The sequence below is a fragment of the Spermophilus citellus genome (genome assembly GCF_964194105.1).
Source record: "Spermophilus citellus genome assembly, chromosome: 1".
Classification (NCBI taxonomy): Eukaryota; Metazoa; Chordata; class Mammalia; order Rodentia; family Sciuridae; genus Spermophilus; species Spermophilus citellus.
Genome location: NC_138182.1, coordinates 193273352 through 193285648, shown reverse-complemented (window position 1 = coordinate 193285648; position 12297 = coordinate 193273352). Strand labels below are relative to the sequence as shown.

Here is a 12297-nt window from a genome sequence, read left to right as displayed (position 1 = left end):
ATTTATTGTGATGGTTTCTAGCTCCAAATATATGGAAAAAACATCAAATTGTACACTAAAAATGGGTGAATTGTGTGGTATGTGATTTACATCCCAATAAAGCTGCTTTTAAAAATTAAATAATAAATTAAGGAGCCAAACAGGTATAACATTTGTACCAGAAAAACTAAACAGTGAAAAGAGGTTTTTTTTTTTCTTTTCACAGATATACTAACTTATGTCCACAAAGAGGTGCATTTATTAAGTCATCCACTCAACATCAATTCATTGATGTCTACTACTCCTTAGGAACTGAACTTGATTGGGAATCCCATAGAAAAGATCTAGTTTCCCCCCAACCCAGGCTTTCCATTCCTAATAACACCAGCTACCACACAGTAGGCACAGAGCTAAAGGTTTCATGTATAGCATTTCAGGATAAGGTGGAGAGCATTATCCTAATTTTACAGATGAAGAAGCACACTTAAAGAAGGTGACCTGGTCATGATGACAGCACTAACAAATGGACCGCAGCTTAAAGCCAGATCTATCCACAGCTAAAGTCTATGCCTTCTTCACCCAACTTATGTTCCTTCTAGGGAGAGATGGTCAGGAAAGTGCAGAGGCAGTGAGATGCAGGGTCAGAAGAGGGCATCTCCAGCTCTCCACCATGAAGAAGTCTTCAGAAAATATGACACCTAAGCACTACACTGCTTGGTGAGGGCTAATACCTCACTCAGACAAGATGAGGTGGGTTGGGGCTTTCCACGCAGAAAAGACGGGAGTGAGAAGGAATGTCGAGAATGCAAAGACGTGGAAGCTGAGTTTGGCAGGACAGCCAGCCAGGCATGAGGAAGTGGTGGCAAGAAAGAACAGAAAGGATGAGGGTGCCTGAATATGAAGGGCCCCAAGAGCTGCTGGTTTACTAGGAATTTAAACTTAAGATATAGACTAGCCTTTGCAGTATTCTACACAGGGGGCCAGAAAGACCACCCTAGATGCAGTCACATGGAATTAACAACAGTAGCAGGGGCAGGGATTAGAAGGGTACTGTGAACTGTTCAGTTCTGAACTGTTCAGAATCCAGAAGGGCCTGAATCAAGGCAATAGTAATGAGAAAAGGGGAGAGGCAATAAATTTGGAAGATATTTGAAACAGGAACTCCAAGACCTAGAAGGATGTAGAAATTTAAGAATCCTGGCCCAAGAAGTAGAAAGCACACCATTGGTGGCCACAGCATCCACAATTCCCCTTCTTCCTTCCTGACTCAGTTCCTCTCCTGTGCAGCTGCTAGCCTCAGCCACTAATCCCAGCTCTACCCAGTTCCCAGGAAGATTCTTTGCCATCTTGAATCAAGAATGGTCACAAGACTCATTCTGACTAAAAGACACATGGGAAAGTCTGTTGCAGGACTTATGGAGAAAGCCATTTCTCTCCTAGCAAAGAGACTGTCTATATTCCTAACTAGAACATCACTGTATACAAACATCATCTCCTCATCTAAAGAACCACTGAACCATCTGCTACAGCCTGTGACAGCACTGACTCCCCAGATGCAGAGGAAAGAAGAGATGGCGAGAAGCAGGGACCACAGTGTCATTGACCTATCCTGAGCCTTCTCTCCTCGCCCCCAGATTCCTATAGGTGAGCTAATAAACTTCATCACACTGAAGCAGCTGGCAGTGGAATCTAAAGCATCTTAACTGATAAGGACAGAGTATGGTATCATTCACCCAAGTCAGGAGCACAGGAAGAGGAGGGTGGTCAGAAGGGGGCCATCCACTGTGGTGCCTAGGAGGGAGTCAAAAATACAGGCCAGATAATAAGAAGGCATGGGGCTAAGGGTATGGCCTTAGATGTGTAAGAATACAGATGCAGTTTCCATACTCCAGTCATTGCTAAAGCAACATGAGTAGATACACAGCTAGAAGATGACACTATTTCTCCTTGAAACACTGAGATCTGACAAGTCATTAGTATCTATGATTATCCAGTCAACCACTCACACCCCTCAGAAAGTACTTGGGCAGAGTTGGGGGGATTAGAATTTCCAAATTGTAACTGAAAACCAATTATACTTGAAAATAATAGATCATGCATATTAGCAGTGACCATTTATTGAGCATCTTTTATCCCAAAATTCTTTTTTCAAATTCTCACACCTCATCCTGGGAAAGATATCATGTCCCTCAACTTACAGATGAGGAAACTGAGGTTGGCTCAAGAAAAATCATTTGTCCAGTCAATCACAAAGCCAGTAATTATGTGGTAGACCAGGACTTGAACACAGTGGAGGAGGGGTTGAAGGAGACCACACAGCACCCCAATTAGGAGGCTTGTTCTGGTGTGAAGTGTGAAGTGAAGGCCATAAGATGCTGTTGGGAGCAGTGAGGATGGGGGAGAAAAAACAAATCTGACAAGTGACATTTAAGACAGCAGAGGCTCAAAACTGCTTCTCAAATTCAGATCTGAATGAAGGACAAGATGGGAACTGAATAGTTTATCCATACAAATGGCCTCTGTGGCTAGCTCAGAAATCTGAGCCTTGTTCCTGCCAGTCACTGTGGAAAGCTGTACTCTAAACAAAGCACTTCCTAGCCACCTTCTGGAGCACCATCCCCACAAAGCTGGAAACTCAGAGCCATTCCAGAGCTCAAAATGTGTCATTTCTAAACAATATACTGCAGTGTTTGGTTTTCGGGGGCCTGCTGATCCCTCCCTTGCCATCTGACCTTTCTGCTATTGTCCCTACAGGCTAACACTCAGCAGTCCCACAAGGCACTCCCCGGTTCTCCCTGCCTGCCCCATCTCTCTTGTTCTAATTTCCTCTGGGCCTGTCAATCTCCTCTGCTAGGAAACAAACTTCTCACCCCTTTGGAAGCATAACCAGCCCTTTCAAGTCTTGAGCTGATTCTTAGGAGATCCCCCAGAGAAGCCATTTCAGCCCTTGGGGATTTTTTCCCCAAGAATGTTTAGTAACAGAGAAAGGGACTAACAATAGGCAGCAGCACTTAAGAAGAATGCTGGTTCACTTTTAAAAAAGAAAACAAACAGGAAATACATACACGGCTCAGGAGGCACAGGAATGTGATCCACATTTTTAAGAATGGTACACTCTCCAAATTGTAGTTACAAGCTCTTTGAGTCACACAGTAAACTGACTGGTTCCTGAACTTAGCACACCTAGTCTATGGCCTACCACATGTGATAACAGGTGCCTGCTTAATTTTAATATACAAGACTTAAGAACAAAATTCATGGTGCAGAAGCAAAGGGCAAGTCACTGCAACCAAAGCAGGCTGACCTGGAGTGAAGTGTATAAGCCTTACATGGGGCTAAATGTCAGAGGGCTCAGCCAAAGCAGTCAATCTCAGAGAGGTATGAAGTGCACAGTCATGTTTGTAACAGGCCTGCAGACAAATGCACTTCCTGTTGGAATGGAAAACATAATTTTTCATAAAAACCCCAATATTTAACTTATCACTCTGCCTTTTCTATTAAGCCTTAGATGAATGTCAGATTCGTTTATGCAGTTTCAAAAGTAAAATAGATAAAATAGGAACATTAAAAATTATAGCAGTGGGGCTGGAGACATAGCTCAGTGGTAGAGTGATTGCTTAGTGTGCCAAGCCCTGGATTCAATTCACAGCACCACAAAAATAAATAAAAAATAAAATTACTGCAGTGGCTCTAGATTGTGTGAGCCCAACTAATACTGTTCTCAAAATTTAAAGAACAGGAGATCAGGGGGGGAAAAAGGTAATTAAAATATGAGGCTCTATTACCTATTCATGAAATGTGCACTTCTTACCAAAGACTCAAATTGAAAGGAGAAAGTTACATTAAAAAGAAAAAGACTTGAAGTTACCCCTACATGACAAAAACAGTGTCTGTTTTCTAAAACAGCTGCTAGTTAGCTCTTCAGTGTGCTGCATGTAGTCAGTCCACGGCACCATCTCATTTTCTATATGTTATCAACATAAAATTCAAATATCTTGGCAACACATATTTTTCAGTGAGAATCACTTTTTGGGAGGCCTTTTCTAGTAAAAATAAAGTGGCAAAGGAACCTCATTATCCATATTAAAGATTTTCAATGTGGCCTATTCCAACTGTAACACTCCATTCATTCCTCTATTTGAATTGTAGTTAACAAGCATCTATTACATGAGGCATGTGGCTCAAGCTGCTGGAATCACAGCTAGGGGCTCATCAGCTGCTGGTGGAGACAGAGCCCAGAAATAATGCTCATGTCATGACAGGTGCTGTGTGAGAGATGTGTGAGAGGCATGGATGAGCACTTAATTCTGCTTGGTCACAAGCTCAGCTGAAGACCTCTGAGCAGATGAGGCACTTTATTCAAGTCTTAAAGGATGGTTCAGATGAGTCAAGATGTGTTCAAGGAAAGGCAAAAGGGTACACCAATCAGCAGAAATCCCATGTACAAAGTCTCAAGGAAGTATGCAATGTTTGGGAGACTGAGCGGTTCTGCATGACAAGAGAGCAAGTCATTTAGTCAGGCAGGGCTAAATCAATCAGGTAGGGTGCTGAGTCAAACAATAAAGTCCCAATTTTAGACAAGAATAAGTCATTTCAAAAAAGAGTAGCTGGCATGTATGAGGCCCTGGGTTGGATCCTCAGCACCGCATATAAATAAATAAATGAAATGAAAGATCCATTTACAACTAAAAAATATTTTTTTAAAAAAAGGGAGAGGAGAGGAGGAAAAGGATAGATAACATTTTCCGGGTGCTCACCACATGGAAGGCACTGTGGATGTGTGAAGTGAGTACTTTGATTTGTACCCATTTTACAAACGGTGAAACTGAGACTCAGAAAAGGTAAGTATCTTTCATGATGGCCCCACAGCTAGTAAGTATTAGTGGAGACAAAATTTAAAACCAGGAGGTCTGATTCCAGGGCAAAGGCTTTTATTTTTTCCCATTATATTGCTCCCACTATAAAAATGAGCAATTAAAAGACACAGAAAATCATATTGTTTTCACTGAATAAAAGATAAACAACTCACCACTCCCAAGGAGAGGGAGGGAACAGAAGACATCTCAAGGTTACCCTGCATCCTGCAGAAAACTAAGTACCAAAAATGTTAAGAATAAAAGAAGCCACGTGCTCTCTGGCACTGGTTCTCAGCCAACAGTTATACTGACCATCAGTGGACACTGGACAACACATGGGGACATTTTTTGGTTGTCATGGCTAGGGAAGAGGTGCAACTGGCATCTCCTGGGTAGTAGCTAAGAATGCAGCCACGTATCACACAATGGAAAGGACAACCTACCACAGGAAAGAACTGCCTGGCCCTACAGTGTCAAATAAAATCTGACCAAACAAACAAATTACATTCCCATCTTGAGTGTAAGTGTCCTAATAAAAATAACAAACCACTGTCCACAGAGCCAATAAGAAGTAGAGCCTGGACTTTTATTCCTACAATTTAGATTTAACCTTACCACCCATGCTCAAAAGCAACAAAAACATTGCATTCATTCAAGTTCAGTTCAAACTCAGTTCAAGCTTCACATTATAGAATTCAAGAACAGACAGACATCGTAACTGGGCTGCAAAAGAATGTGGTCCACCATTAGCCAAGAACATTATAAGCCCCTGGAGAAGGTAGGCCATCAGCTGCTAGAGGTAACAAAACAATGTTCTCCCTCTTAGTGTTTAAATCATATTTAAGTTATGGCTGATAAAAGTACTTTACCAATAAAAATAAACTGCTTATAATGGCGGGTTATAATTAGTTCATCTTATGCAACCACAATACAGATCTCACATCTGAATCTTAGAAAGCTGGATGTGGGGCCAGGGTTGTAGCTCACTGATGGAGCATTTGCCTAGCATGCATGATGCACTGGGTTTGATCCCTGGCACCACATAATAAACAAATAAAGGTATTGTGTCCATCTACAACTAAAACAAACAAAAAAAGCTTGATACAGTGTAGAGAAGGGAATTTTCTATCCTAGTCCCATCTAATGTACTGACCATTCCAGACCCCAGTCAGCTTACATTACCAGAAATGTTACTAAATGATTTCTTGCCTCAACCAATGTTTATAAGGTCCCCAAGTCTATAAGATATGTGTTTCTATAGAAACAGCAAAATAAAAACAATAAAAGATACAGGTATTCACATAGATGCTTAATATAATTTATGAAAAACTGTTGCTTTTCACTTTCTTCCCCAATCTTCTAAGACATTACCATTCAAATGAAATGAAAATTACAATTCTTGGTAAGACACATATACTTTAAATTCTCACCTTATAATTGTTTTTCTGGTTTATTAGGAAGTTTCTCATCAAAGCATTAAAACTGACTTATAGTATTCCTTCAGAAATCTCAGTATAATTAAGAGGTAACATTTTTTAACAATTAATGAGTGAATTGTATGTTTTAACTGGGTAAATTGTGTTGCATATCTCCATAAATTCCTTTAAAAAGCTAATGGGGTTCTAATTTCTCTGTCATGTTAGGTTTCATTAACTTAGTCAACACTAAAAGGAATCATGAGTACCTTGGTATTCATTTCAGAGGATCAAATTTTTTGAAATGAAAATATTAATCTATTTATATTTGCAACAGCAAGCAATTCTGAGGGCTAAATTTAGAAACAAACCTGTGACTTTTTCCCCTGAAAAATCTTTTGCTAACCAATTAATCCAAAAATTAGTTTAAGCCACACTCAAGTTTACTTTCTAAAAGAAAGAAAGATCTCTACCTCCCCTAGCACACAAAACAAAAGACCTAACAAAAGTTTCCCAAACCAAACATTACTCAAAAAACTGAGACCAACCATAGCAGAAATTCTTACTTGAATAAACAATAGAGATAGCAGCAGAGAACAAACAGCTAAAGGCTATTGTGGGGCTCAACACACAACCAATAGCTTTCAGTTTATACAAACTTGGGTATTTAAATCTTGGATAGGACTCAATCTATGAACTGCATGAAAAAGATTTCCTGCTTGTCAAGTGAGGTTACCTCGAAAGCAAGTTAAGAATTTAAGTATCTATTAATATGGTTACAAAAATATTGTGTCTTATTTTTCAAATTATTTTTAAAACAAAATCATTTTCCATTTAAATGATACTCACCTGAACATACAAAATATAACTATTGTCTTCAGGCTAAAATGCTTTCTATAGAAACAGCAATTTTTCTCCAAAGTCAATGAAAAATTTTAAGTTGTAGAAAATTACTTCATAACTTTTCAATTTGTAATCTGGTACTTTGATTCAAAAGGTGTTTTTCAAAATGGCACACAGAAAAAAAATGTTTACAAAGCTTCTCTCATAATTATTGTACTTTATTCCAATTAATCTTCCAACCCATAATGCATTATTATAACAGCAATACAAGCAAATTCTTTTTTTTTTTTTGTTTTTCTATGTTAACTTCAAGGAACATTAGCTAATTGATGCTGCCTGCTTAACTTTCTTTTTAATGAAGTGATAATCAAAATTATTGAATGTATTATCTCACAGTAAAACACCACAATAGTAACTATTGGCTAATTTTGAAGTAATTATTTACTTTTTCATTTATGAACTAAAGTAGGAGCTGATTTTATCTAATTAATACAATGGAATATTAATATCTATGATATAGGAAGGTTAGGAAAAAAATTTTAAAGTCAGATATGTGCAGAAAGACATACACATATTCAAGGTATGAGCATCGTTTACATAAAAGGTTGCTTTTTCATACCTTATGCCACTTATAAATACCCAAATGTTTAATTTAGTACATACCACAAGGTGCTTAACATATGCATTTTTATGGTTGCATGGTAGTTACTGATAATGTGGTTAACTTTAGCAGATGATATCTATGTTACACACATGGCCATCAAAATAACATAGTATGCTTCTGTGACACTGAAAGAGACCAAGCCTGTTGTGAAATGATTACTTACAACAAAAGCCCACTTAAATTATTGTTTAGTTATATGGCATACAGCCAAGATAACAGTATTATAAAGTTGCTGTTGCCCTTGAATCACTCACCAATTTTCAACCCATTTGTAAAACAAGATAAGCACCCCTGGGTTATTAAAAATAATTATGGATCAGGACGTTTGATTCATGTTTCTTTGACAAAATTATTCCATTTGATCCCAAGTCTTGGCTGCTCTCTTGACAGAAAAATGTACATGCTCCATGGCTGACAGGGGCATGGCTTTTATGATTAAATAGGAAGCTCACACTGCAGATGACTAGACTCCAGATGAACTGAGACTTTGCACTTCAGAAAGATTTCTTTGTTGTTTCCACGTCAGATCATCACTTATCTTTTTCTAATTGTTTCCACTCCCACACCAGAGAATCTATGTATTATCAAGAATTTAGGATGTTTTATGATTTTTTTGGCCTATTTTATTCACATAGCACACCACAGAATGTTACATCATTTTGTAAATTCTTTTCCTGATTTCTGTGGGCATCGGAGGGGGATGTTTGGGAACATAAAAGTTAAAAATACAAAATGAACACTCTCCCCCTTTGGTCCTGAAAGAAAATATCAAATGAGACCTGACTACATTTTGCTTATTTTAATTACTGTGGAAACAATATTCAAAACAATTTCCTAAAGAAAGGATTAACAATCTCATAGCTTTAATAGATCATTTCACCCTTTTCTCCTGCAAAATAAGTACACCTGTGATATGAGAACGCTGTACACCAAAAATGGCATCATCAACGCTGAGACTTTTAGCCAGGAACAGTTACTTCAGTACACATCCAGTTGTGTTAAAACGGATTCGCAAAAGGAAATGCCCAGGCCTACCCCATCAGGATTAACTTCTGAGAGGAGAGGGCTCTTGGCAGCCTGAACTAGATTTTTCAGCCAGCCAGCCGGCTCTATTGGGGGTTGGGAGGGAGGTTTCCCTTCACCAGATTCAGCCACCGCGTTATCTAAAAAACCTCAGTGACTTAAACTGAAGAAAAGGGAAGCAAAACAATAAAACGCTCCGGATTCGGGTCTCCTCCAGGTAGTTCAATTGTTGCAATAGGCGAAACAAGCGCGCAGGCGCATCCTCAGGTTGTCAGGTACTCTTCAAAATTAAGGAAGTGGATCTGTGAAAGGTCTGCAGCCTGTTTGTTCGGGTTTTGTAGGTAAATAGCAGTAATCGCATTTTTAATAACTAAAAGCAAAGTTATTATCGAGTAGCTTTGAGAGACGTTTACTTAACTGTGAGACGTTTACTTAAACCGGTTCGTACGCGGAAAGGGAAATTATTTTCAGTACAAATGTAGCCTTACCCAGTTACAACACAATCACAACACCCCGGTTAATGTGTTTCAAGGAGTGAAACCAGTTTAGTTTACTTCTCCAAGAACGCTATCAAGAAAAAAAAAAAAATCAACAAAACCAAGGACAAGCATGCCTTCAACCCTGGGGTAAAGTGCAGCTTCTACACTCAATTTTGCATCTCTTCGAGGGGCCTAAAAGCTTTGGGAGAAAATCGGTGGTGGACAGACTTTGGGTCTCCATTGCAGGACGGTGGGCTGCGGCTGGATTGGTGCATGGAGTAACCTCTGCGATGTCGAAGTACTTGATGCGGGAACTGAAAGTTAACCCACCGTAACACGTCCACCCTGTGTTTGAGCGCAGGGGGCATCTGTCTCTCCTTCCCACAGCGCAGAGACGCGGCCGCCAGCCCCGACCCGTGACAGCCCTCAGACAAAGCCGCGGACCCCTGCGCCCGCCCTGCTGTCGACCCCGGGAACGCGCCCCCGATCATGCCTACCTTGATGCCCTGCTGCTGGGTGGTGAGAGTTAACTTGGATTCATCCAAGAGCAAAACTTCGCAGTAAAATTCTTCCGGAACAGCGCAGAAACAGCCCATGTCGACTGTGACCGTCTCCAGCCAGGCGAGAAAGCTGTGACCGAACGCCAAGCCGCCCCCTCCCCTCAAACACGAAGCATTAATTTACTGTCCGCGCCGTGGCGAAAGCGAGAGAAGCTGCTCCCGGTGGAGTCCGGAGCCGAGCTGCGGAGCCTCCTGGCGCCGCGAGAAGCAAGGAGGGCGGAGAAGGCTGGGAGAGTCAGCGCCCGGGAGCCGCCGGGGAAGCGCCGGCGGAACTGGGCGCGGAGGGCGGCGCGTCCCCGTGCATCCTGCGGCTCCGGCTCTGACTCTTCTGAAGGCGGCGGTGACGCGGCCCCTCCACAGACCTGGGGACGACAAAAGTCTCCTGGCAATGGGGGTCAGACAAGAAAAGGAGAGACGACTGCCCGAGGCCCTCCTCTGACTAGGAAGGGCCCCCTTGAAGCTCTACAGCTCCCTCCACCAGCACCAATTCCAGCGTGGCCGCGACGCACCCGCGGCTCGTCAGCCTGTGGAGTCCCCAGCAGGAGCGGACTTGCACCACCGACCCCGCCCCACACGCCCGACAGGTTGGCCAAAAGGGGAGCTCTCGGCTTCTCTTTTGTGTCAGGGGTACCCGCGACATCTCAACCAAGGGCTCACAGGCAGTGGCGAGAGTCGTCACTCAGACCGCTACCCACAACACTCCATCCCGTGGGCATCCAGACACCCGAAGAAGGACAGTGGGCTCCTTACCGAGACCAGCGAGGGGGCGTCAGCTCGTCGCGGGACAAGGGTCCGGTCTGGGGGCTCCCGAACTCATTACCGGGATTCGTGTGTGGTCAAGTTCAAGCTCTCCTTCGGGGAACGTCCTGCAGCCGCGGCGGAGTGAGTCCTGCTTTTGCAGGACAGCCAGAAAAGCCGCGAGTCGAGGATCCGCGGGCGATCGCGCTGAGAAGCCGGCGCCCTGGCTGGCAAAGTGGTGGGAGGGTGGGGGTGTGGGTGGGGGTGTGCCCCGGGCGCGCCAGGCCGCGGGGGCTCCGGGGAAAGTTCTTTGGGCGTCGCTGGGGGTGGCGTCCCGGGCAGAAGCAGCCCAGGTGCAGCTGGGCCCAGCCCAGATGCCTTCGAAAAGCACTAGCGGGATCCCCTTGACTGTGGCAGGGGCGCCCCTTCTGGGCGGGATCTTAGCTGGGTGCAGAGGGCGGAGTGGAGGTGGTCCAAATGGCTAGGTGCCGGCAGGTCGGCGCGAGAAAGCTGTGCGCTGCACCCGAGCCGAGCTGCTGTCTGGGGAGTCGCTGTTTCGGTTTCCCTAGGAGACCGGGAGGCTGGCTCGGGAGGACAAGGCGCAGTTCTGCTTCGACCCTAGCGTTCAGCGATCTTAGTCCCACGCCCTCCGCGCGGCTGGCCGCGTCCAGGATTGGCGGGCACAATAGCTCTGAGGCTACAGTGACCCCTGGTGGGTCCTCGCGTTTGTGCACCAGCAACGGAGGCTGAGCTGCGGACCCCGCAGGACCCCGTTGGCCTTCGGAGCAGGTGCAATCTGTGTTCTCCAGCTGGGAAGCAGCAGCAAGTTAATGCAAGTCGTGGAGGGGAAGACGCGGAGCTGTGTGGATAGGAGGCCCTCCAGACAACTTCTCTGTTCGATATTATTAGATTCAAATATAGTCTTGAATTCCCTCTCTACCACTTGAGCTTGGGTAGCTAAAGCTCAAAGAATTTGCTTAAAACCTAGGACGTTAGAACTAAAAAAACAAAAACCTGATTATCGCAGCAGCACAGTAAAAACAATTTGCAGCGTTGGGGGGTTTCCTTCCATATTGATATGCCACGAAAATTTTGTCCTTCCATGTTATTACAGTTTAGTATAAATAGTGTATCAGCACACCCCCTCAAAATACGATAAAGTTATATTTGGGGTGAACTTTATGTAAAGGATGAATAAAAGCCTACTTCCAAGCTTCCTGTGAAAGTGATGCAGGTCTTGAACTTCTAACAAAATTTTGTTTCAACTTTGGGATGTAATGTCAAAATTTTGCACAGTTGCTGACACCTCTGGATTTTAGCCTCACTACTTGAGGAGGGTGTTTTGGTTTTGATTTTGTTTTGTAATATGGGGTTTTTTTTAATACCAACTACTGAAAGTAATTGAAAGATTAATGAATTTTCACTCTTTATGGTATCCAATTTTTGTAACCTTACAAAAATCAAAAAGGTCTACATTTAATCTTTTGTATTCCAGTTTTGAGTTTTGCTTCCACCTCTTTTATGGTCCTTTGATCTGTTTTAAAAAAAAAATATATATATATATATATATATATATATATATATATATATATATATATATATATGTTGTACTTGGACACAATACCTTTATTTTATTTCTGTGTGGTGCTGAGGATTGAACCCAGTGCCCCACACATGCCAGGCAAGCTCTCTACTTCTAAGCCAAAACCTCAGCCCTTTGATCTGTTCTGATTCGGTTTT

At 42.7% G+C, this 12297-nt stretch overlaps 1 protein-coding gene across 1 annotated transcript in view; it reads right to left on the bottom strand.

The window, feature by feature from the left end:
- The window catches only part of EPB41L4A (erythrocyte membrane protein band 4.1 like 4A), a 236241-nt gene extending 224284 nt beyond the window's left edge, over positions 1–11957 (bottom strand). Inside the window, exons 1-2 of the mRNA XM_081289124.1 lie at positions 10570–11957; positions 9757–10181 (exon numbers count right to left, since the gene is read on the bottom strand). Coding sequence (XP_081145250.1) covers positions 9757–9855 — 99 coding nt within the window. The 5' untranslated portion in view covers positions 9856–10181; positions 10570–11957. The remainder of the gene's footprint in view (positions 1–9756; positions 10182–10569) is intronic.
- Between the last annotated feature and the right edge of the window lie 340 nt (positions 11958–12297).